The sequence below is a fragment of the Giraffa tippelskirchi genome, chromosome 7 (assembly GCF_054371585.1).
Source record: "Giraffa tippelskirchi isolate mGirTip1 chromosome 7, T2T-mGirTip1v1.2.pri, whole genome shotgun sequence".
NCBI classification, from domain to species: Eukaryota; Metazoa; Chordata; class Mammalia; order Artiodactyla; family Giraffidae; genus Giraffa; species Giraffa tippelskirchi.
Window position 1 is genome coordinate 121110995 of NC_137281.1, and position 26763 is coordinate 121137757.

The 26763-nt window shown below is 34.5% G+C and overlaps 1 protein-coding gene across 3 annotated transcripts in view; it reads left to right on the forward strand.

Moving 5' to 3' along the window:
* Window positions 1-26763, forward strand: part of TRPM7 (transient receptor potential cation channel subfamily M member 7) — a 102950-nt gene that overhangs the window by 34376 nt on the left and 41811 nt on the right. For all 3 annotated transcript variants that reach the window (XR_014059107.1, XM_081508297.1, XM_081508296.1), the window contains exons 12-19: window positions 12016-12150; window positions 14565-14618; window positions 18405-18545; window positions 18837-18971; window positions 19542-19822; window positions 20846-21074; window positions 22205-22360; window positions 22438-22581. Coding sequence is in view for 2 of the 3 variants with exons in the window: in XM_081508297.1 (XP_081364423.1) it covers window positions 12016-12150; window positions 14565-14618; window positions 18405-18545; window positions 18837-18971; window positions 19542-19822; window positions 20846-21074; window positions 22205-22360; window positions 22438-22581 (1275 nt within the window). In the remaining variant the exon portion in view is untranslated. The remainder of the gene's footprint in view (window positions 1-12015; window positions 12151-14564; window positions 14619-18404; window positions 18546-18836; window positions 18972-19541; window positions 19823-20845; window positions 21075-22204; window positions 22361-22437; window positions 22582-26763) is intronic.

The following is a 26763-nucleotide window of genomic DNA, read 5'->3' on the forward strand; positions in this document are numbered from 1 at the left end:
TTTCCTGTAATTGCCTGTTCTTGTGGCGTCTTTATCTGATTTTGGGCTCAGAGTAATGTTGGGGTCATAAGATAAATTTGGAAGAGTTTGAGAAGGATTGGTATTAGTTCTTCTTTGAATGTTTGGTAAAATTTACAGTGAAGTTGTCTGGTCCTTATTCCTAATTAGTCTGTTTATAATTTCTATTTCATCATGATTCAGTTTTGGTAAGTTTATGTTTCTAGGAATTGATGTTTCTTCTAGGTTGTCCAGTTTTTTGGCATATAATTTTTATGTTAACCTCTTACGTTCCCTTATATCTCTGGTATCATTTGTAACATCTCTTTCATTTTTTATTTATTTGAGTCCTCTCTGTTTTTCTTCTTGAGTCTAGCTAAAGGCTTGTCAATTTCTTTTTTTATTGCAATTATAATTACTTTACACTGTTGCGTGAGTGGAAGCTGTACGACAAAGAGAATTAGCCATATGCACACATATATCCTGTCCTTCTTGAGCCTCTCTGCCGCTCCCCCCATCCCATCCCTTTAGGTCATCACAGAGCACCGAGCTGAGCTCCCCATGTTATACAGCAACTTCCTACTAGCTATCTGTTTTACACATGGTAATGTATATTTCTCAGTGCCAGACTCCTAATTCGTCCCGCCTTCTCTTCCCCCTCTGTGTTCACACATGTCTATTTTCTACATTTGTGCCTCTACTCCTGCCTTGCAAATAGGTTCATCTGTACCAGTTTTCTATATTCCTTATATATACGTTAATATACAGCGTTTGTTTTTCTGACTTACTTCACTTCGTATGACAGACTCTAGGTTGATTCACATTACTACAGATGACTCAATTTCATTCCTTTTTATGGCTGAGTAATATTTCACCATATATATGTAGCACATCTTCTTTATCCATTCATCTGTCTATGGACATTTAGGTTGCTTCCATGTCTTGGCTGTTTCATATAATGCTGCAGTGAACATTGGGGTACAAATGTCTATTTGAATTATGATTTTCTCTCCATATATGCCCAGTAGTGGTATTGCTGAGTCATATGGTAGTTCTGTTTTCAGTTTTTTAGGGAACCTCCATACTATTCTCCATCATGGCTATATCAGTTTACATTACCGCCAACAGTGCAAGAGGGTTCCCTTTTCTTCACACTGTCTCCAGCATTTATTGTTGGTAGATTTCTTTTTTGTTTTGTTTTGTTTTGGTAGATTTCTTGATGATGGCCATTCTGACCTGTTGAGGGGATACTTCATTGTAGTTTTGATGTGCATTTCCCTAATAATTGGCTTTTCAGGGACACAGTGGTAAAGAATCTGCCTGCCAATGCAGGAGATGCAGGTTCAATCCCCAGGTTGAGAAGATCTCCTGAAGGAGAAAATGGCAACCCCAGACAGAGGAGCTTGGCAGTCTATAGGGTCACAGAGTCAGAGACAGTGGAGCATGCATGCACAGTTGCTTTGTTAGCAGATATTTTCCTCCATTCTGAGGGTTGTCTTTTTGTTTTGTTTATGGATTCCTTTGCTACACAAAAGCTTTTAAGTTCCAAATGTTTGGGCTTTCAATTTTATCTTTTCGAAGAACTAGCTCTAGTTTCATTATAGTTGTCTTTTCAATCTGTTTCATTTGTATCTGTCTAATCTTTGTTACTTTCTTCCATCTGCTGGTTTTGAGTATCATTTATTCTTTTCTTTTCTGGTCTCTTGAAGTATAAAGTTATGTTATTTGAGACTTTTTTTGTTTTATCACTATGAACTTCCCTTTTAGAACTGCTTTTGCTGCATACCATAATTTTTGGTATGTGAAATTTTCATTTTTGTTTGTCTCAAGGTATCTTTTTATTTCTATTTTGATTTCTTCTTTGACCCATTTGTTGTTGAGTAGTATGTTGTTTGATCTTTACACATTTTTAAATTTTCTAGTTTTCTTTGTGTGATTAATTTCTAGTTTCACACCATTGTGGCCAGAAAAGATGCTTGATATGATTTCAGTTTTCTTATTAAGACATGTTTTGTGGCTTAACATTGTCCTATAAAATTTTCTGTGTACACTGTAGAAGAATGTGTATTTGTTGCTTTTAGGAAGGAACATTCTGTATATCTGTATTAAGTCCTTGGGTCTATTTTGTCATTTAAGGTTTATGATTTCTTACTGATTTTCTATCTGAATGATCTATCCATTGATGTAAGTGGCTATTATTTTGTATTGCTGTCTGTGTCTCTCTTTAAGTCTGTTACTGTTTGCTTTATGCATTTGGATGCTCCCATGTTAGGTATAAAAATATTTACAAATGTTGTATCTTCTTGTTGAATTGACCACTTTAACATTATATACCATCCATCTTTGTTTCTTATTACAGTATTTTTTTAAACTCTCCTCTGTCTGTCTGATATAGGTAAGCTTTTGTTTGGTTTCCATTTGCATGGAATATCCTTTTCCATTTCTTTACTTTCAGTCTGTTTGTGTGTCTTTACATCTAAAGTGAATCTGTTATAGACAGCATGTAGATAGGGTCTTACATTTTTATTCATTTAGCTACTCTTTGAATTGTTGAATTTAGTCCATTTACGTTTAAAATAATTATTGTAAGTATGTACTTACTGACATTTTGTTAACTGTTTTCTGGCTGTTTTTGTAATTCCTCTCTGTTCCTTTTTTTTCCTCTTGCTCTCCTTTTGTAGTTTGATGACTTTCTTTAGTGATATGTTTATATTCCTTTCTCTTTATCGTTTGCATATTTACTGTAGGTTTTTGCTTTGTGGTTACCATGAGAGTTACAGATAATAACTTATATCTCTTAACAGTCTGTTTTATGTTAAAATAACCACTTCTTTGATCCCATTTTAAATCTTAACATTTTCATACTACCCTTCCTGTTTTGTTTTTCATGTCACATTTTACATCTTTTTACTGTGGGTTTCTCTTAACTAATTACTGTAATTGTGGCTGTTTTTACTACTTTAGTCTTTTAACCTTTATTCTGACTTCATAAGTGATTAATTTACTACTTTTACTGTATATTTACCTTTCCACTGAGATTTATTCTTTCATATGTTTTCTTATTACTAAGTACCACCCTTTCTTTTCAGCTTGAAAGAAGCTCCTTTAACATTTCTTGAAAGGCTGGTTTAGTGGTGATAGACCCCTTTATTTTTTGCCAGTTTGGAAAAGTCTTTCTCTCCTTCAATTCAGATTAAGAATTTTTCCAAGTGTAGAGTATTCTTCACTGGAAGTTTTTTCTTTCAGTTCTTTGAAGATACCATGCCACTCCCATCTAGCCTGCAGAGTTTCTGCTGAAAAATCTGATAGTCTATGGAGGTTCCCTTGTGTGTTACAAGTTGTTTTTCTCTTATTGCTTATAATATCCTCTCCTTGTCTTTAACTTTTGGCATTTCAGTTATGTATCTCTATGAAGGTCTCTATAGGTTCACCTTATTTGGAACTCTCTGAACTTCCTGTATCTGGATGTCTGTTTTCTTCCTGAGATTAGAGACATTTCAGTCATTATTTCTTCAAATATGATTTCTACCCCTTTGTCTCTCTCATTTTCTGGGAAACCTAAAATGTGTTAGTCCATTTGATATTGTCCCGTTAAGTTTCTTAAGCTAACAACTTTTTGAAAAATTCTTTTTGCTACTTTGATTGAGTGAATTCTACTGTTTTATCTCCAAATTGACTGATCCTTTCTTCTGCTTCATCTAGTCTGCTGTTGAACCCTGTTAGTGTATTTTTCAGTTTAGTCTTTTATTCTTCAGTTCTTTGACTTCTGGTTGATATGGTCCTAGATTTTCCATCTCTTCATTGAAGTTCTTGCTGTGTTCATTCTTCTCCACAGTTTGGTAAGCATCTTTATAATAATTACTTTGAACTCTTTCTCAGGTAAATTACTTACCTCCATTTCATTGTTTTTTTTTACTCTTTCATTTGGAACATATTTCTCTATTTTACTTGACTCTGTACAGGTTTCTATACAGTAGATGAAATAACCATCTCTTCCAATTGTGTTTTTTTTTCTTTTGGTCATGTGGTGTGTGCAGAATCTTAGTTCCCTACCCAGCAATCAAACCCACACCACTAGAAGCATGGCACCTAAATCACTGGACCACCAGGGAAGTCCCCCAGCTCTTCTAGTGTTGAAGAGGTGGTCTTGTGTAGGGGATGAACCTTGTCAGTCAACTTTGACCCAGCTTTTTTTCTCTCTCAAACCTTTCTGCTTCTTCAAGCAATGTATTATATTTTTATTAGCTCCCAGTAGTTGAGAATGTGCCAGTACTTTTTAGTGTCCCTAAGGGGAGTGTTTTAGCATCCAGATTCAGACTGATGGAACCCAGCTGCTCAGACAACTTTTGAGAGAAGATCTTAGAAAAGTGAATTCAACAATATACCATAATCAGGTGGGATTTATTCTGGAGATCTACAAATCAGTCAGCGTGATATATCACAAAAAATGAGTGATAAGGGCTTCCCTGGTGGCTCAGTGATAAAGAATCCACCTGCCAATGCAAGAGACACAGGTTCGATCTGTGATCTGGGAAGATCCGACATGCTCTAGACCAACTAAACCCATGCATCATGACTATTGAGTTTGTACCCTCGAGCTCAGAACCATAACTACTGAGCCCATGTGCCACAACTACTGAAGCCCCATGTTCCCTAGAGCCTGTGCTCTTCAACAGGAGAAGTCACCACAATGAGAAGCCCACAAACTACAACTAGAGAGTAGCCCCTACTAGCCATAACTAAAGAAAAGCCCATGCAACAGTGATGACCCAGCACAGCTAAAAATAAATAAACTTATTTAAAAAGGAAAATGAATGATAAAAATTGTGTAATCAGTTCAATAGATGCAGAAAAGGTATTTCACATAATTCTATATCTGCTTATGATAAAGACTCAGCAGAGCAGGTATAGAGAGAATGCACTTCAGTATAATAAAGACATACATGACAAACCTACAGCTAACATCATACTTAACGATGAAAAGTTGAAAGCTTTTCCTCTAAGATAAGGAATAAAACACTCTTGCTGCTTTTATTGAGCATAGTGTTGAAAGCCCTCACTATAGCAGTTAGGCAAGAAAAAGTAATAAAAGTCATATAAGTTGGAAAAGAAGTAAAATTATCACTCTTTGCTGATGACATGATACCGTATATACAAAACCCTAAAGACTTCACCAAAAAACTATTAGAACTAGTGAGTTCAGCAAAGTTGCAGGATACAAAATCAATGTGCATAAATCTATTGTGTGAAATGCTGGACTGCATGAAGCACAACCTGGAATCAAGATTGCCAGGAGAAATACCAATAACTTCAGATATGCAGATGACACCACACTTAAGGCAGAAAGCAAAGAACTAAAGAGCCTCTTGATGAAAGAGCAAGAGGAGAGTGAAAAAGTTGGCTTAAAACTCAACATTCAAAAAACTAAAATCATGGCATCCATTCCCATCACTTCATGGCAAATAGATAGGAAAACAATGGAAACGGTGACAGACTTTATCTTTTTGGGCTCCAAAATCAGTGCAGATGGTGACTGCAGCCATGAAATTAGATGCTTGCTCCTTGGAAGAAAAGTTATGACCAAACCTAGATAGCATATTAAAAAGCAGAGACATTACTTTGCCAACAAAGGTCCATCTAGTCAAAGCTATGGTTTTTCCAGTGGTCATGTATGGATGTGAGAGTTGGACTATAAAGAGAGCTGAGTGCCGAAGAATTGATGCTTTTGAGCTGTGGTGTTGGAGAAGACTCTCGAGAGTCCCTTGGACTGCAAGGAGATCCAACCAGTCCATCCTAAAGGAGATCAGTCCTGGGTGTTCACTGGAAGGACTGATGTTGAAGCTGAAACTCCAATACTTTGGCCACCTGATGCGAAGAACCGACTCATTGGAAAAGACCCTAATGCTGAGAAAGATTGAAGACGGGAGGAGAAGGGGATGACAGAGGATGAGATGGTTGGATGGCATCACTGACTCAATGGACATGAGTTTGAGTAAGCTCTGGAAGTTGGTGATGGACATGTAAGCCTGACATGCTGGAGTCCATGGGGTCACAAAGAGTCGGACACGATTGAGCAACTGAACTGACTGAACTGACTGTGTGAAAATCTCATTCGCAATTGCTTCAAAAGAATAAATTACCTAGGAATAAATTCATCCAAGGAAGTAAAAGATTTATGTACTGAAAACTATAATATGTTGATGAAAGAAATTGAAGAAAGTATACAGAAATGGAAAGATATTTCATGGTTATTGATAGAAATAAATATTGCTAAAATGTCTGCACTACTTAAAGCAATCTGTAGATTCTGTACAATCCCTATCCAAGTTCCAATGGCATTTTTCACAGAAATAGAAGAAGCAATTCTAAAATTTGTATAGAACCACTGAAGATCTGAAATAGCTGAAAGAATCTTGAGAAAGAAGAATAAAGCTGAAGGTATTATGCTCCCTGACTTCAAACTTTTCACAAAACTATAGTAATTTAAACATGATAGTGGCATAAAAATAGATACATAGATCAATGTAGCAGAATAGAGAGCCCAGATATAAACTCATGCACATATTATGTCCATTAATTTATGATAGAGTAGTCAAGACTATACAAAGGGGAAAGGACAGTGTTTTTCAATTATTAGTGTTAGGAAAACTAGACAGTTGCATGAAAAGACTGAAACTTGACCACTGTCATATACCCCACACAAAAATCAATTCAAAATGGATCAAAAACTTAAACATAAGACTTGAAGCCATAAAACTTGTAGAAGAATATGTAGGTGGTAAGCTCCTTGACATAAATTTTAGTGATGATTTTTTTAATCACACCAAAAGCAAAACATAAAAGCGCAAACAGGTAAGACTACCTCAAACTAAAAATCTTCTGCACAACAAAAGAAGCCATCAACAAAATGAAAAGGCAACCTGCTCACTGGAAGAACATATTTACAAATCATAGATCTGATAAGTGACTAATATCCATAATACATAAGGGACAGCAAAAACAAAAGACAAAAATCAACCAAAAAACCCAACTGAAAAATGGACAGAAAATCTGAATAGATATTTTTCCAAAAAAGGCATACAAATAGCCAATATGTTCATGAAAAGGTGCTCAGCTTTATTAATCATTAGGGAAATGTATATCAAAACCACAATGAACTATCACTTCACACCTGTTAGAGTAGCTATTATTAAAAAGATTTTAAAAAGAAGATAAATAACATGTGTTGATGAGGATGTAGAGAAAGGGAAACACTTGTGCACAGTTGTTGCAGCTACTATGAAAAATATCATGGAGGTTCCTAAAAAAATTAAATAATTGAGCTACCATATCCAGTAATTTTACTTCTAGGTATTTAGCTGAAGAAAAAGAACAAAAAGATACCTGCACTGTCATGTTCATTGCAGCATTGTTTAAACAGTCAAAATATGGAAACACTCTTAAGTGTCCATCAGTAAATGAAAGGATTAAGAAATCGCGTATATGTGTGTATAGAGAAATATTACCCTGTTGTAAAAGAGAGATGAAATCTTACCATTTGCAGCATGGATAGACCCTGAGGGCATTATGCTAAGTGAAATAAGTCAGAGAAAGACAAATACTGTCTGATCTCTCTTATGATATGGATTATGTGTGGAATTTAAAAAAAAAAGCTCACGGATACAGAGACCAGATTGGTGGCTGCCAGAGGCAGATGTGGGTGGTGGGCAAAATGGGTGAAATTGATTAAAAGGTTAAAAAAGAAAAAAGTGCTCTATGTACAAGAGAACTCACTATCGTGTTTTCTTGAATGTTTAGACCACTTTCTTCTGCAGTCTTCTCCATCTTAGTAAATCGCACAACAGTTGCCCACTTTCTGAGACAAGAAAGTTTAATTTTTAACTTTTCTGTTAAAACAATTTCTTTGGTAAATCTTTCATATCTATTTTCCAATTTTATCATCCTGGTCCAATCTACTATCACCCTTCTGTATTGTATTGTTTTAGTAGCATCCTGTTTGGTTTCCTCATTCTCATTCTTTTCTCTTATTTTGCACATAGACAGTGTGTCATACTGGAGAAGGCAGTGGCACCCCACTCCAGTACTCTTGCCTGGAAAATCCCATGGATGGAGAAGCCTGGTAGGCTGCAGTCCATGGGGTCGCTAAGAGTCGGAAACAACTGAGCGACTTCACTTTCACTTTTCCCTTTCATGCACTGGAGAAGGAAATGGCAACCCACTCCAGTATTCTTTCCTGGAGAATCCCAGGGACAGCGGAGCCTGGTAGGCTGCCGTCTATGGGGTCACACAGAGTTGGACACGACTGAAGTGACTTAGCAGCAGTGTGTCATACTATATTTACCCAGACCACAATCCAGAGTCCTTATGATGTTGTGTAAGGCTTAACATTGTCCACACCGTAACTTTTCATCATCTACTCTCTTACCTTACCTGTTCCCTTTGCTCTGTATATTGTAGCCATGTTGGCCTCATTGTTCTTAGAACATATCAAGAATGCTCCTGCTCTCTATGTTTTGTACTTGCTGTTTCCTTTGTTTGGAATATTATTCCCCTAGATGCCTACCTGCAATGGCACCCAACTCCAGTACTCTTGCCTGGAGAATCCCATGGACGGAGGAGCCTGGTAGGCTGCAGTCCATGGGGTCGCGGGAGTCGGACATGACTGAGCGACTTCACTTTCACTTTTTACTTTCATGCACTGGAGAAGGAAATGGCAACCCACTCCAGTGTTCTTGCCTGGAGAATCCCAGGGACGGGGGAGGCTGTTGGGCTGCCGTCCATGGGGTCACACAGAGTCGGACACGACTGAAGTGACTTAGCAACAGATGCCTATCTGGGCTGGCAACTTATTTTTCTGGCTTCAGACGAAATGTCTCCTCCTTGGTTAGCTTTTACTTTTCACCCTTTTTTAATAGCAGTCCCCTTTGACATCATTTTGTATGTTTTTCTCTGCCGTTTTTTTCTGTAGTATTTATCACCTGATCCATAATACAGTAAAGCTATTTGTTTGTTTATTGCTGTACTCCTAGGAAGTAAGTTATGAAAGCAAGAGTATTTTTCCAGTTTTGCTCACTGCTGTCTTCACAGCCTATGGTATAGTAAGTGCTTCACAAATTTTTGTTAAATGTTTGAATCAGTAGGAGGCTTGATAAATTAAATGTTCATCCATATCTTGGAATACTATCTAGCCTTTACAGAGGATGAGCTAAATCCTTTCTATCTACATAATGTAAACAGCAAATTGCAGGACATTATGCATAGTGTGATCTTCATTGTGGCAAATTCTGTTTATAAGTGGCAAATTCATACATGTCTGTATGTCCTATGTGGTCAGGAGTTTTACTAGAAACTGTTAATGTAGGATGTATCTGCAGAGATGAGGAGCAAAGGATACCACATCATTTTATGGTATTTGATTTTTTTGATCATGGGAATATATTTTCTCTATAATAATAATTAAAAATTATTTAGTTGCTTCCCCTCTTACAAAACTATAGAGGAAGAAACTGATGTTAATCAGTTGTGGTTAAACTCCAGCAGTAAACCAGCCTTTCATTCCCTTGAATAATTTCATTGGATTTTTTTATCTTCTCAGATATAAAGGCTTAAACACAACCTTTACCTTCTTTTTATATTTGTTTTATTTCAAAGATTTGTTCTGCATAGTATTATCTATTTGATTTTATGCTTGTGTTATGTGCTTAATCACTAAGTCATGTCTGATTCTTTGTGACTCCATGGACTTAATAACCCTCCAGGTTCCTCTATCCATGGGATTTCCCAGGCAAGAATACTGGTGTCGGTTGCCATTCCCTTCTCCAAAGGATCTTCCTGACTTAGGGCTCAAACCTATGTCTCCATCATCTCCTGCAATGGCAGGCAGAATGTTGACCACTGAACTACCCGGGAAGCCCAATTTTATGCTTCTTCACTCTGAATGTAGTCTGCAGGACAGTTGTTTTACTTTTTTCCCTCTGTTGTTAGGAGTTCAGTATGCACTGAGTATGTAAACAAATTCTCTTTTACAAAACAGACTTTTTTTTAAACTAAGCCTTTTTTTCTCAGGTGTGAAAATTTTGTCAGGCTTTGTTACTGTTCTCGGTCAATGATTATAAACCCAGTTGGATAGAATACTTCTTTTTTTAAACAAAAACTTTGTTATACCTTTTTTTATTATGTGGAAAGGAAATTTGGTAAATACCTACTACACAGACTCTTTTGAAAAATACTATAATGCCCTAATTATATTGAAGATAGGGAAGTGAAAATGGTTTATAGTAGAAACATATTTCAACAGAGCAAATGTTGTTAATGTTAGAATAAGTTGATAGCAAATCATATTTGTATGTGATAAGAGAAAGTAGGAAGTAATCTTAAACTAAAATAGGAATAACATGCTATGATAAGTTACAGACTGTTAATATATAAGAAAATGAATAAGTGTTACATTCTTATAAGTTGTGCGTTGTTTTTAAGTGCAATGTCAAAATATATTCCTTGTTATGAGGTAGAACTGAATGGTGAAAAAAATCACAGAAAATACCTTCCATCCATCCATCGTGTATAAGGCATTAATTAATATTTAGTCTGTATACTTAAAAAGATTGTGGAGACCATACCCTTTGCAAAATAATAGAAGTCAATGATAGATTAGATGAAGAAATAGTACTGGAAGCTGCTGTAAAGAGGTTGTACAGTTGTAAACTTTTCTTAAAATTTATTTTTAATTAGAGGATAATTGCTTTACAATGTTGTTGATTTCTGTTCTATAGTAGTGTGAATCAGCTGCAAATATATATATACTCCCTCTAGAGCCTCCCTCCTACCCACTCCCTCCATATAGTAAATTTCTGAAGACAGAATCGGAATAAGATTAAAAAACAATGTGAAAAAAGCTAATCATTTGGTATTGATTTTCATCACAGAGTTTTTTTATTATATGATACCAAAATATTTAAAAATATGCATAAGCAGTGGGATATTATTAAGATATTACTATAACAATAGTATTAAATATACTAATATTATTTTTAATGGATTTTATAATGATTTTCAGTGAAATTTCTCTGTGTCTCCATTAATTTTAGAGTATTTGATTTAGAGTCTGCTGAAGTCTCTAAAAGAGTCTGTAAACAATTACAAGTGTTGAAAAGTTGTTAGTCGCTCAAATGTATCTGATTGTTTGCAACCCCATGGACCTTAGCCCACTAGGCTCCTCTGTCCATGGAATTCTCCAGGCAAGAATACTGGAGTGGGTAGCCATTCTCATCTCCAGACTCAGGGATCAAACCTGGATCTCCTGCATTGCAGGCAGATTCTTTACCATCTGAGCCGTCAGGGGAGTGCTACAAATACTGACACACGTGTTATGTGAAACTGCAGTGCTGCATGTTGTGTCTGTTAGAGATGTGATTTTTCTCTAATGGTGAATGGTTTATGTTAAAATTCTAAAGAAAACTAAATATAATCTTGTCTGACTTACACAGTAGTTGTATTTTTAGAAAGTCTGTGACAATACTTTGTGTTTATATGTAAAGCAAAATTATTGGGTTTTCATTTGTTAGAGTCTAACAGGATAATAGAAAGTTGTGTGAGATATAAGTGAGATTATCCGGCATACTGCATGATTTCTGATGTCTTTTGACCCTGTCCACTAAATGTAGTTGTGGCCCCTAATTATTAAAATGATTCCTCTAAAAAAACCTTTCCTAAACACTAAAAATCATTGTTCTAAGATACTTTCCCACAAATTTACTTGATGATGGATTCTTTCTTGTACCTCCATCCCCTTGTAACCCCTAATCTTCTGCAAAATGTCCTTTTGGGAATACTACTCTAGATAGGTCTGTTTATCTATTCCCTATATATAGTTTGTCCTAGCCTTCTAGATTTTGCATCTAAATTTTGTTTTAAAACTGTGCAGGAATAAATATGTGTAAATCCTAAGGATGTGCATTTAGAACTGTTTGTATAATCAGAATGTATGAAACATATTTATTAATTTCGATGCTGTTTTAGGTTGGATCCTTGGAACAAGCTATGCTTGATGCTCTTGTAATGGATAGAGTTGCATTTGTAAAACTTCTTATTGAAAATGGAGTAAGCATGCATAAATTCCTTACCATTCCTCGACTGGAAGAACTTTACAACACTGTAAGTGTATGGTAAATTTCTTTGTGGACTAAGTTTTATCGTCTTTGAAAAGTGTCATTTTACTTGAATATATTCATTCCTATTGGTAAACCTTTAATATTTTCCTAGATTACATGAAAAAATTATACCCAGTCTTTGTATAGATTGTTTATGACAGTCTGAAACCCTTTCCCTGTTTCTGGAGACCTCCTCTATTACCATAGCTACATAAGAAAAAGATGTAGTGTTAACAACCCTTTCTTTCACCTCACCCCCTTTTAAAACTTGTAAGATCAACTTCTTAATCATAGAGCCATTATATTTCTTCTCTTTCTTGGTGGTCATTTGTTACACCAAATTTCTTTTCCTTTGACCAATGGAGAAATTACACATTGCTTTTTTCATGTCTTCTTTTTGTTGTTTCTATTTATGATTTTGACCTTGTGGTATCTACTGTTATCTTACATACTGTTTTTCATTTTTTTCTTTTAAAGAGCTCCTGAAAACTAATTATTCCCTTTACAAAGCTTTTCTCATTATGTTTCAAATTCATGTCACTAACATTAAGAGGTAAATAACTACTCTTCTTACAATTTTTCGTTACCAGTAGCACTATACCTTGAGGAGTACTATGACCAAATCCTAGCTGTCTAACTTTGACTTCTCTGCTAAGCTGTTTCCCTTTACTCATCAGTTTCTACCTCTTTATCTCTGCCTTTGCACTCTTACTGTCTTTGTACTATTCAATCATTTCTAGCTTTTACTACTCCAATAATCTAATCTCCTTGTCTATCTTCAAATCTTTAACCCAAATATTCTTATAGTCACATATTTTATCGTAGTTTTCCCAGTTTAAAAACTTTTGATGGCTCTCCGATATGTATAGAATAATACTCAAGCCTTTAGACTAATTTTCAAAGCTCTCCGGCTTTTGAAATTTTGCCTCAGCTATTTCTGTCACTCAGCCTTTCGATTCCTATCTCCCATCTTCCCATAGAGTGGCTGTTTCAACTATATCATCTACCTACTATGTCCCTCAAATAAAAGCTTTTCTAGAAAGCATTTGCTGTTTACACGGTGCTGGTCAGCGTTTTTCTTCCAAACTACTTACCCAGTTACTGGATTTTATTCTTTGTTTAAACTTATTTCAAATGCCAAGGCATTGGTACAGTAAACCCCAATGTCGTAGTTTGTTAAGTACAATTGTATCTTCTACTGTGGACCATAAATTTCCTTTGAGTAGGGATTATATCTTTTCTCCCCCCATTTTTTTCCTTTAATATGTCTAGCACAGTTAAATTGAACTTTGTTGGCATTCTGCTGTCTCTAGTGAACAGATGTAATATTAAATGGATTATTCATTGTGCTGAAGTAAGGTTTATTCCTGAAATGTAAAGCAAGTATAAAACAGTAAAAATAAAAATTGATCCAATTAGCAAGGCAAGTAATGTTTTAATAGTATAACTCAAAGTTATTAAGATAATAGTTAACTTTCAGCATCAATTATTGATAAAATTATTTAAAGTTTAAGGGACTATATACACCATGATAAAGCAGTGGTTCTCAAACTTTTTGGTATCAGGGTCCTATTATATAAAAATGGAAAAGTAGATTGAATTGATTACTAATAACCTCATAAAAAATAGACTATAACATAGAAAATTTTCATTTGAAAAATTTGGTGGGAGAAAATTTTCATTTGATATTTCTTTTAAACATCATATTTAAGGTATTGACAGTAAGTCTCTTGATTTATGCTGCATGGAATTAATTGCAATAAATTTTATATAGATGAGGGGATTTCTAAAAAGTTTAGAAGAATTTATTTTTGGCCCTTTTATCTCAGTCTTGATGAGAGAGATATATATAGTGGGTATTTTTTCAGAATATAGGGATACCGTCAAAATAAGATTATGTAAAAATGAAACTTGTGTTTTATCTACTGTAATATTTCATTTAAATAAAATTAAGATAATAGGGAAAAGACAGCATATATAAATGTTAAAGGTTTCTTACCCAAGATATTTAATATATTGCTGAAACTTGATGATTAATGACAGAAACAGAGATGGACATTTTAACAAGAGGAAAGAGTATGTATGCTTCTACTATCAGTGAAACATAAATTAAATTTAACATATAATTGTGAAGCTTGCAGTGTTTGCATGACTTTTAGAAAACAAAAGCTTTTGTGTTTTTGCATAGATAAATGTAAGAACATATACATTCAGTTTAAGGTAAATATGACAGTGCAAAATGGGTATGTCTTTTTCTTTGTTCCATTTTATGAACAGAATTTCTATAACTCAAAAACAGTGTAATTTGTGTAAGAACTGTAATTTGTGTAATTGTGTAAGAAAAGTCGTATAAGTAACAAAAAAAAAGTTATTTTAGAAGAAAAATAATAGTTTGCTCTGATTTTTTTCTCATTAAAGAAACAAGGCCCAACTAATCCAATGCTGTTTCATCTTGTTCGAGATGTCAAGCAGGTAAGAGATTATTTTTGTTTCTGAAAAGTGTTGTTTTAAAATCATTTATACTTCATTTGTTTCTAAAAACATTACTATACTCTTAAAATCAGCAATAAGATCACTTTTTTTAAGATCAAAATAAAATGAGATAAATTTGTGATAATATAGACATAAAGAACATAATAGAAATCAAGAAAAATAAAGTTTATGAAATTAAGACCTGAGCTTCTGGTCATCTAGGATAGAGTATGATGAACTTGATGATACTCATTTGTCCATAGAGGATGATCATTAATAGGATTTATCTTCTTTCTCTGTGTTCAGAAGAAATTTGTTCCCTGGACATTTAAAGGACATTGAATAAAGACATTGAGAGAAACACTGATTGGTGATCTTCAGTGGCAGATTTGCCAATAAAAAGGCTGAAAATGCTCTCTATCTTTCTCCCTATGCCTGTCATCGTCCATCCCCCCACTCCACCCCACCCCCGCGTATTGCCACCATTTCTCCTCCTTTTTCCCTCTCCCCCTTTTATATTCGGTATTGGTAGTAATTTCATATGTAACGCTGTCATATGGTCTAAAGTCATTCTGTGGTGACTGAATTTGATATACTGATATTTCTCTTCTCTTCTACTGGATTCTCTGTGAGTTATTAGTTTTAAACATTTTTAAGATTTATAACAATTTAAACTATTGATGTCCAACAGTTTTATTTCACTTCATGAAAAGTACTTGTATTTAGTTAATTGAATTATTTTTAAAGCTTCTGCATGAAAATGCTTTCTTTCCAAAATTCTTCACTTTTTACTTGCTAATAAGTGTGAGTGTACCATTAAACGATTGAAAACTGGATAGAAGTGTCATTTTCTGTGTTGTGTAACATATCTAACGAAACTGACATTTTGTAGAAAGAACTTTTAACTTCACCATCTGACCTGTCTCTTGAGAAACCTGTATGCAGGTCAGGAAGCAACAGTTAGAACCGGACATGGAACAACAGACTGGTTCCAAATAGGAAAAGGAGTATGTCAAGGCTGTATATTGTCACCCTGCTTATTTAACTTATATGCAGAGTACATCATGAGAAACGCTGGGCTGGAAGAAACACAAGCTGGAATCAAGATTGCCGGGAGAAATACCAATAACCTCAGATATGCAGATGACACCACCCTTATGGCAGAAAGTGAAGTACTAAAGAGCCTCTTGATGAAAGTGAAAGAGGAGAGTGAAGAAGTTGGCTTAAAGCTCAACGTTCAGAAAACTAAGATCATGGCATCTGATCCCATCACTTCATGGGAAATAGATGTGGAAACAGTGTCAGACTTTATTTTTTTGGGCTCCAAAATCACTGCTGATGGTGATTGCAGCCATGGAATTAAAAGACGCTTACTCCTTGGAAGGAAGGTTATGGCCAACCTAGATAGCATATTTAAAAGCAGAGACATTACTTTGCCAACAAAAGTCCATCAAGTCAAGGCTATGGTTTTTCCAGTGGTCATGTATGGATGTGAGAGTTGGATGGTGAAGAAAGCTGAGCGCCGCAGAATTGATGCTTTTGAGCTGTGGTGTTGGAGAAGACTCTTGAGAGTCCCTTGGACTGCAAGAAGATCCAACCAGTCCATCCTAAAGGAGATCAGTCCTGGGTGTTCATTGGAAGGACTGATGTTGAAGCTGAAACTCCAATACTTTGGCCACCTCATGCGAAGAGTTGACTCATTGGAAAAGACCCTAATGCTGGGTAGGATTGGGGGCAGGAGGAGAAGGGGACGACAGAGGATGAGATGGTTGGATGGCATCACCAACTCGATGGACATGGGTTTGGGTAGACTCCAGGAGTTGGTGATGGACAGGGAGGCCTGGCGTGCTGCAGTTCGTGGGGTCGCAAAGAGTCGGACACAGCTGAGCGACTGAACTGAACTGAAAATGTTTTACTTTAATTCAGTTTTCCCCACGTGCTTATCTTAATAGTTTTATTGAAATGTGTTTCACATACCGTAAAATTCGTCCACTTAAAGTGTATAGTTCAGTGACTTTCCTTTATTCAGGGTAGTGCCACCTTTACCACAGTTTTAGAGTATTTGCAGTAGCCCCTTAAAGTAACTTCATACCCATTAGCAGTCTCTCCTCATTCCTGTTCCTTCTTTACTCCTTACTTCTGACTTCACCCTAGGCCACTGTTAATCTCCTTGCCTTCCATATGGACATTTCACACTAATTTTTGTTTGTTTAAGTCATTAAAGCTTCTTTTTTATTCTCCCCAGAAAACCCGAGTAAGGGGGGAGACCTTCAGTCCAGGGATTTCTTAAACACATTTGCATTGTGATTTACTTAGGTGGTTTAGCAGAGCTATAGTTATTAATTATGGAAATCTGTCATATGAGATTTGTTATGTTAACTACTTTTACATTGATGACAATAGTAATTACTCAGTTTTTCTACTTCCATAGGTGAAAAATCCTAAAGTACAAGCAGTAACTGAGTATATTCTGATTCAAAAAAAGTTTTATAAGAGCTGTTTGTATAGTTTGAAAAATTGATTATCTTTTTTTTAGGTAACTCACATTATTTTCCTTAATTTATTGAAAATATTTATTTTATTTGTTTGGCTGTGTTGGGTCTTAGTTGTAGGGTGTGGCATCTTCATTGCACTGTGAGGGATATTTCATTGTGGCACATGGACTCTAATTGTGGCGCGCGGACTTAGTTGCTCTGTGGCATGAAGGATCTTAGTTCCCTGATGAGGGATTGAACAGCATCCCCTGCATAGCAAGGCAGATTCTTAACCCTGGACCACCAGGGAAATCCCTGTTTTTCTTAATTTAAGTATTTCCTATTCAAGTGAATTCATAACATAAGGGTATTTGTCAGATTTTAAAAAAACAAACTACAGTATCTATCGTACGTGACATCTTCAGTCATAAAACATATTTTGAGATTGCTTAAGATAAAATAAAAACAAAAATCTTGTATTTAAGGTGAAAATATGACTTTATTATTAGGTTTTAAATTGATGACCTAAAGAACACAGATGTCTAGAAATTAGAAACTTCACAGGTGTAGCTAAAATATAAAAAGTATAAGCATTTTAAAAGGTACTAAGTTCATAAAATTACAATTAGGGGGATGAAAATCTTGATTATAATAGGACAGAATTGGTTAATATATATAAATTAACTGATGATTAAACCCTTTTAAGATTATTTAATGAAATTTACCAATACTTCTTTCTGAGACAATCTTTCCAAACTCAAAAATGGCTTATGTTCCAGGTTTGTAAATTGATGCCCTAAAAAGATGTCTTAGCTCTGAACAGTGTTGTAAGTGGTAGTCGAATTTTAGTCAAGGCTATACAAATTTGTGTAATCTATAATATAGCCAATATAATTTTGGTTTAAAAATAGTAATAAGTATTAATGGTCCCATCTGAAAACATTTATAGCTTTATTTTTGCAGGAAATTACAACTTATGTGCCATGGTGAGATGGAATACTTGGCACTTAGAGGTTTCTTTGCCTCTGTGTGAAGTATTAGTACAGTGGAGAGATCAAATTATCTTCCTACTGTAAGTCATACTCTTGTCCTGAGCCACACTGTTGGGACCTCAAACTTCAGAATCCCTCTTCTTACAAAAGCAAACAGAAGCAAATCATTCTTTTCCGTAAAGGTAGCTGCTGGTAACTCCAGCTTTCTGTAGCAAGTAAACATTTGTTATTTTGGAGAATAATAGGCATGTTGCTAGGCATGGCTTAGAAACATTGAGAAGTACAATTTTGCCTTTTTAAAACTAATGTTTTGTTTCCAGGGGAATCTTCCTCCAGGATATAAGATCACTCTAATTGATATAGGACTTGTTATTGAATATCTTATGGGAGGAACTTATAGATGCACCTACACTCGGAAACGTTTTCGATTAATATATAATAGTCTTGGTGGAAATAATCGGGTACGTAATATTTGGGGAAGTCTATAGATGTTCTTTAAAATAAGCTTATAAGAATTAACTCATATTAGATTGGTAAAAGTATTGATAGAATTGTCTTAAAAACAAGATTTTCAACTAAGAGTACTTAGAAATATTTTGTAATTGAAATCCTAAAGAAATCATGTTGGTTTTTTTTTTTGGTGTGTGTACACACACATTTATATATACATGTATATGTAAAAATTGATTTTTAATTTTTATAGCATAACAGTGTATTTAAATCTGTAAAAACTAATAAACTTTTGCTTTCAGAGGTCTGGCCGAAATACCTCCAGCAGCACTCCTCAGTTGCGAAAGAGTCAGGAATCTTTTGGCAACAGAGCAGATAAAAAGGAAAAAACTAGGCATAATCATTTCATTAAAACCGCACAGCCCTACCGACCAAAGGTATTTTTGTTTAAATATTACCTGTTCTGGCTTTTGGATTTTATTCTTTTTAAGTTACTTGGTATTATGAAACAAAAAAGTTACTTTAGTTTTAGTAAGAATTATCTTTTGTTTTTAGATATAGTATTATATTCTCAATTTTTCATTTTCCTATATACCAAAAAAAATATGAGGTAATAATTCTATTAAGCTTTTCATATTTAGCTGTGATAATCAAATTTTTAGATATTTTGGTCTATGCTTAACTGTCTTCTTTTATTCCATATTTACTTGATTAACAGCATGCAAGACAAAGGTGGTACCAAACTTTCCCTTCATTAGAACTGTGTTTTATCAGATGTTAGTGGAAATATTGAGGCCCTTTCTCTAATCTTGGAAAACTTTTACAAAGACATTTTTGGGGAATAATATTTCTATAAAATGAATTTGAAATGTAATAAAAATCAAATATATAAAATTTATTCTATTTTCATATGAAGAATTGAATAAGGGACATTTTATTAAAATTCTCACATGAGTGTCATATGGCCTTATTTTAATGAGCCTTGTAACATTTATTTCCTCTTGAAGATTGATACAGCTGTGGAAGAAGGAAAGAAGAAAAGAACCAAAGATGAAATTGTAGATATTGATGATCCAGAAACCAAGCGCTTTCCTTATCCACTTAATGAACTATTAATTTGGGCTTGCCTCATGAAGAGGCAGGTTATGGCCCGTTTTTTATGGCAGCATGGTGAAGAATCAATGGCTAAAGCATTAGTAGCCTGTAAGATCTATCGTTCAATGGCATATGAAGCAAAGCAGAGTGACCTTGTAGATGATACTTCGGAGGAATTGAAACAATATTCCAAGTAAGTTATATTTTATCATTTGAAACCTTTTAAAAATATACAATAGATGGGGTTTAAATGGAGATTATAGTGCCATGCATTAATTGGGTATATGTATATATAATTTTATTGGTAAAATTAGGAGAAATCCACTTTCTAAATGTTTTAAGTCTTTTTAAAAAAAATTCAGGAGACCTAGGCATGTAAAAAGAGGTTATTATATCGTTTACAATTCAAGAGTTAAATATTTCAGCAAGAAAGAAGAAATGCCAGAAGTCAGTTTACTAATTAGTTGCACATAATAGCAATTAGATTAGGTGAACTTCATTTGAAGTGGTAGAGAAAGGAAGGAAGGGCGGTTTAAGCTGTTTTCTAAGGAAATTAGTTCAACTGGAAAGGCATGTCATATGGTGGAGCTACATTTGTAGAAGACTGAAACAATTCACAGAAGTTTTGCAGTTTACTTAGGGGAGTAATGGAATATTAAGCTAGAACAGTAGTTTGTATTGATACAAAGCTTTATAATAGAGAATAGGACCTCCTTCCCTCCAAATGGGCTCTCTTTGGTAGAGAAGAGGAGTTATTATGAAAATAGCTAAAACAGAGATCCTATGATCAACTCACAAGGGATTTAAGATTAGGATATTTTTCATACTAGGTTAGTCAGTATTGACATTCTTTCTCTCTATTGGGTACCAACCTTTTCTACTATTTGAAATATTATATAGAGACTTTTTGAACAGAGCATCTGAATATTGTCAGTTTTGGTTTCCTATGAGTCTGTAGGTTTATTTCTATGACCAGGGGAAAGTGCTCTGGAGTCACATTTTCAGTCTCATTCCTAATGTGACATATTTTAATACTTTGTAATTTCCATAGAGTAGTGGATATCTGAAAACATAGGGCTATTCTGATGCCTCACAATTCCCCAGGTGTGTCTGAAAATATTAAAAAATTGGAACATGTTATGAATGACCCTGAAGATAATGGTTTAAAACTGCAATTTGGTAATTTGAATATGTTTTGGCTTTTATCTTGTGATAGTGATTTTGGTCAACTGGCAGTTGAATTACTGGAACAATCCTTCAGACAAGATGAAACCATGGCTATGAAATTGCTCACTTATGAACTGAAAAATTGGAGTAATTCTACCTGTCTTAAGTTAGCAGTTTCTTCAAGACTTAGACCTTTTGTAGCCCACACCTGTACACAGATGTTATTATCTGATATGTGGATGGGAAGACTGAATATGAGGAAAAATTCCTGGTACAAGGTATACTTTGGAAATAATTTAATATTAAGTATGTGATTAGATAAAAAGAACAGAGGAATTAGCCCACCAGTAGAGTAAAATGTAAGGGCAGTAAGAGTTGTGGTGTTGGCATTTTATTGTAAGTGGCATTAAATGGCCTCTTTTTCCCCCCTTCACTCTGAATTCTTTTCAGGTGTGGTGTATAATGATTATTTTCCCAGTTTGAGCCAGATAGATGCATGAGGGCAACAAATGGGAATGGGAGTATTGGCATTTATATAGCCCTGTGCAGCCATGAAAAAAAGTTGCTGTTTTATGAAAAGAAGATTCCTAAATTCTAAAATTCTAGATCCTGGCCCATATCTACTAACTGAATAATCTGTTACTTTTAATTTTTACTTCACGTATACTAGATCTGCTTGGTTTTTATGGTTAAAAATTTGGGTAAAATATTAACTGGTACTCTGAGTTTCATTATAGTGAGAGATTTTGCTTTAAACTTTCCTTTTTGTTATGTCTTAAATAAGGCACAGAAATATGGAAGGCAGAGATCATGCAAGTAGTTTAATCATGGACCATTATAAGTGGATAATAAACACTAATCATACACTAAAAGTAATGGTGAAAGATTAACCTTGATATACAATTATCATAGAAACCCTGATACACAATTACAATTTCTTTGTGCTTTTAAGATTTTGCGTATTATACATAGAAGTTTAGAAATAAACCTTTTTGTATAAAGCATACAACTTGAGTAATCACATTATGACATGGAACACTTGCAGAGAGATGTAGGGTAAAATAAAGCACATAGCAACTTCATAAGGCTTGAATTTTATTTATAACAAAAATGTATTCTCTGAACAAATTGTAATCTGATTTTTAATGGGACAAGTCTGTAGTAATTATTAAATTTTTTCTATACCCTTGTAATACTCAAATGTTTTGTTACTCCTTAAAGCATTTCAACTTGGGCCTCTTTATATATATGTATAAGTGAAAAGTGAAGTTTTCTTTTTTTCCCTATACTACCAGGGGCAAAATGGCTAACTAATAACCAGGATTTTTATACTTTTTTATTGCTTTTATTACATTCTTGAAAGTCATTAGTTTTAAAATGTGAACTTATCTGTTTCTAAAATTTTTAGGTCATACTAAGCATTTTAGTTCCACCTGCCATATTAATGTTAGAATATAAAACTAAGGCTGAAATGTCTCATATTCCACAATCTCAAGATGCTCATCAAATGACAATGGAAGATAGTGAAAACAACTTTCAAAACATAGCAGAAGAGATTCCCATGGTAAGGAGGGAAAAAAATTTAAAGTAAATGTAAATTTATTGTGAGAAAATGTACCATAAATGTTATTTTTATTTTAGGAAGTATTTAAAGAAGTAAGACTATTGGACAAGAATGAAGGGAAGAATGAAATGGAGATACAAATAAAATCAAAAAAGCTTCCAATCACACGAAAGTTTTATGCCTTTTATCATGCACCAATTGTAAAATTCTGGTTTAACACGGTATGGTTTCTTTTTATTGGAGTATAATTGATGTACAGTAATATATGTTATAAATGTATAATATAGCAATTCACAATATGATCCATTTATAGTTATAAAATACTGGCTGTCCTATGTTGTACAGTATATGCTTGTAACATATTTCATTTTTTGTAGCTTATCTTATACCTAATAGTTTGTAACTCTTCGTCCCCTACCTTTATGTTGCCCTTCCTCCCTTTTCTCTCTGACCACTGGTAACCACTAGTTTGTTCTCTGTAGCTATGAGTCTGCTGCTTTTTTGTTACATTCGCTGGTTTGTTGTATTTTTTGGATCCCACATATAAGTAATATCATGCAATTTTTGTTTTTCTGTGTCTGACTTATTTCATTTAACATAATACTAAGTCCATCCATGTTGCTGCAAATGGCAAAATTTTCATTCTTTTTTATGGCTGAATAGTATTCCATTGTATATATTCATTACATCTTTGACCATTCATCTGTTGATGGACACTTAGGTTGATTCCATATCTTTGCAGTTGTAAATATGCTGCTATGAACATGGGGTGTATGTATCTTTTTGAATTAGTAACATGGTATGGTTTAAAATAGTATGAGCAAAATAGATTTTTTTTAACCACATTAAAAATTATTCAGTTTTATTAATTAATATATATTAAATTCACACATGGTCTAAGTAAACCTTTAACAATTCACCTATGATCCTCTTATCAAAATATAGGTTATAGAAATTCAGAAGACTTCTTCTAATAGACTGATATGAGAATTGTGATTTTTATAGTTTACAGAAAAAAGGCTAGTTATTTGGTAAACGTGGATATACAGTAATTTTATAACCTCCTGTGGAAGGGTTACCTATATTTTTCTTAGTTTTCGATGAAGATGTATTTGTTTCAAACATGCCAACTACTATTCATGACTTCTGTTGATTTAGTGAATGTTTATCAGGATTTTAATGAACTATCATCTTTTTATCCTTAAAAGCAAATGGACACAGCTACTTAAATTTAGAGTGATTCTCTTTCTTTAGTACAAAGAGTAAGTCCCTGAACACTTGACTAATAGTCATCTATAAGAATGATTTAAATCAACAACAAATGTCATCTCCATTTAGGTTTTCATTATACATTTTATCTTATAGTCTTTAAACATACCTGGAGTAGTGAAAATAAATGATTGCCCCCTAATATAGAACTTATTTTATCTCTGAGGCATCAACAGTCAAACATATGAATTTACATTCATACTAGAAAGAAAGGCATATCATGTAATTTGGGAGTTATATTACTTTCAAATAACCTCAGATAATACTGGTATAAAAAAGATACTGATAATAGTTATACCTGTCTCAACATCAATACCAACAATAAATTGGATCAACATCTGTGATCAGTACCAACAAATAAGTTTTACAGGTGCTTCAACTTTAGATTATTTTCTATAATATTCTCAGTTAGAGTAGTGCTAGAAAAGTTATTGATTTTAATACTTTCTACTGTGTTTGCTGATATTTATTTAGATTTGATTTTTGATTGAGTACTTTTACATTTTTTTCATCTTTCAAGTTTCTCTCCACTATGAACTCTTCGCCTGTTTTCTGAAGTATATGCTTAGGACTAATGTCTTTCATCACTTACTACGTTTGTAGGGTTTCTATGATTTTGAGTGAGGTAACAGCTTTGGTTAAAGGCTTTGTCACCTTTACGTCAAAGGTACTTCATTCTCTGCATTTGTACAGTTTTTTCCTATTATGTTTTTTTCCCTACTTTTCTATGAATTTTGTGATTTTTTGAGAGCCAGTTAAAGGCTTTGCGACATTCTTTACATTGGTGAGGTTTCTTCCAGTATGAGTTCTTTGACGCTGAGTACGATATGGATGCTGATCAAAGACTCTGCAACATTCTGTACTTTCATAAGGCTTCTCTGCAGTATGAATTATCTGATGCTGCTTAAGATTTGAGCACTGGGTAAAGGCTTTGCCACATTCATTACATATGTATGGTTTCTCCCCAGTGTGAATTATCTGATGTCTATTAAGTTTTGAGCACCATATAAAGGCTTTACCACATTCTTTACATTTATAAAGTTTTCCTCTAGTGCGAATTTTCCTGTGTCTACTTAGATTTTTTATAAAGACTTTCCCAGATTTATTACACTTGTAATGTTCCTCTGTAGTATGAATGATTGATTAAAACCTTTTCACATTCACTACATTTGTAAGTCTTCTCTCCATATGAATCCTCTTATATGTAGTAATATTGAGCTTTGATAAAAGACATTTTTATATTTATTACTTTTAGAATGGTTTTCTGAAAATTCAGTGCCCTGATGTTTCATAAGATTTGAGGCTTGGTCAAAGTTACTGTCTGATTTACTGCAAGGATTGCTTGTCATTCCATTATAAATGCTGTTGTAGTTATTGAATAACAGAGCTCTTGCTTAAGACCTTACACAATTTATTGCAGTTTAAATTTCCAAGTTGACAGCTTTCATGTTTTCCCAGCAGCATTTTTTTGAAACAAATCTTCCACGCCTACTTTTTTGGTCATCAGAACCTGGGTGTCATAATAAGACAAAGCTGGATATGTGGGCTGTTGTCTCTGTTGTCTTCATCATGTCTGCCTGACAGTAAGACCCAAGGAGACCAGGTCCCAGTAGTTCTCTAACATCATGTTCCTGTGTAATTCCCAGTGATCAAAGTCCAGGCATTCCCACTCCTCTTGAGAGAAATCAATGGCACATCCTAAATGTCAGCAGTCGCTGAGAAGCTGCCATTTCCTCCTCTTCTTCCTCCTGCTCTGTGTTGTTTTCTTATCAATATTATATTGAGGAATTAAATCAGCATCTTGAGAACATACCTTCAAAGGTGTCTGCACCTCTCCCTCACTGGCTCCTATCACACCCACAAGCCAGACTTTCAAAGCTGACTTTGAAATGCTGAAAAGGCCAACCTCCCCTGTCCTTTGTCTCAGGAGAGATGCAGGAGTTTGGGTTTTGGGGGCCCTGCAATAAAACCTTTCTCTGCTCCATATTCTCCTGTTTAGGTATTGTTTGGCTGGGACTGTGGCTGAAGTGAATACCACTCTACCCAGTTTGGGACACCCTCTCCAAGACTCCTACCTGCCTTGGGGTGGGGCAGTGCATTCTACTCCCAGCTGTTCCCTCCAAGGTGTCCCCCCTCCCTCCCTGAGTGACTGAGGGTGGAGCAGCCCTGCCCCCCCCACCCAGAATGGAGCCCAGGTCTCCTTGGAGCCAGCAAAATGTTTTAAAGGATAGGCTTTAAGGGTACCTTTGGTTTAGAGAACATACTCATCTTGATATAACTTAGATCACTGGAAAGCCATTTTCCAGTTGAGAACTTATGATACACAAATATAATTTCCTTGTGCTTTGGGAATTTGTAGATAATATTACAATTTTAGAAGTAAACCTTTTTACAGTGTTAGTTGATGGTGGTACAAGTAATCTAGATCATTCATACAGTTTTATTTTTCAGTGGTATAATAGCTTATTTCTTTAACTGTAGTACACGTTTGGTTATCTGTCACATAATTGGTTTTTTCCTTGCCGGTGGAAAGATAGATTTTACTACCAGCTCAAAGAGCATACATGTCAATAGAGTAATGGATTCTATCTGAGAAACGTGAGATTGGCTACTTTTATCAAGGGGCTGAGTGACTTAAGTTTTTACTCCTCTTACCAAGAAAAATTTTCAGTTGTTTTTGATTTTGTTGTCATGTTTGTTGTGAGTCATTTTCATTGTTGTCAGGCTTTTTTTTGAGTTGCCAGAGTAGACAAATAGTTTATGCTGAGATGAACATTTGAGAATTTGTTTCTTTGATCATTGCTTTCTCACCCACACACAGGCCCATTAATCTAAGACTAATTCTGTACGTTTCCTTCTCAGTATGAAAATTTTCTTGTTCCATCTTGTTCTGGTATTAAAATTACAAATCTGAATTATCTAATATAATCCCCAAATTCTGTCTCTCTACTAATGGAAATAACATAGGTTTCATATGTTTTCATTTGTATGAATGACTAAAAGTGGACAATTCATGTGACTATAGGAATTTCTTTTTTTCTTTCTTTACTTACTGTATTTTACTTCCCTTCCCTGCCATAGCTTAAATCAAGGATGTGATATATTTTAACACTTGTAGAGGCAAGGAAAGTGAT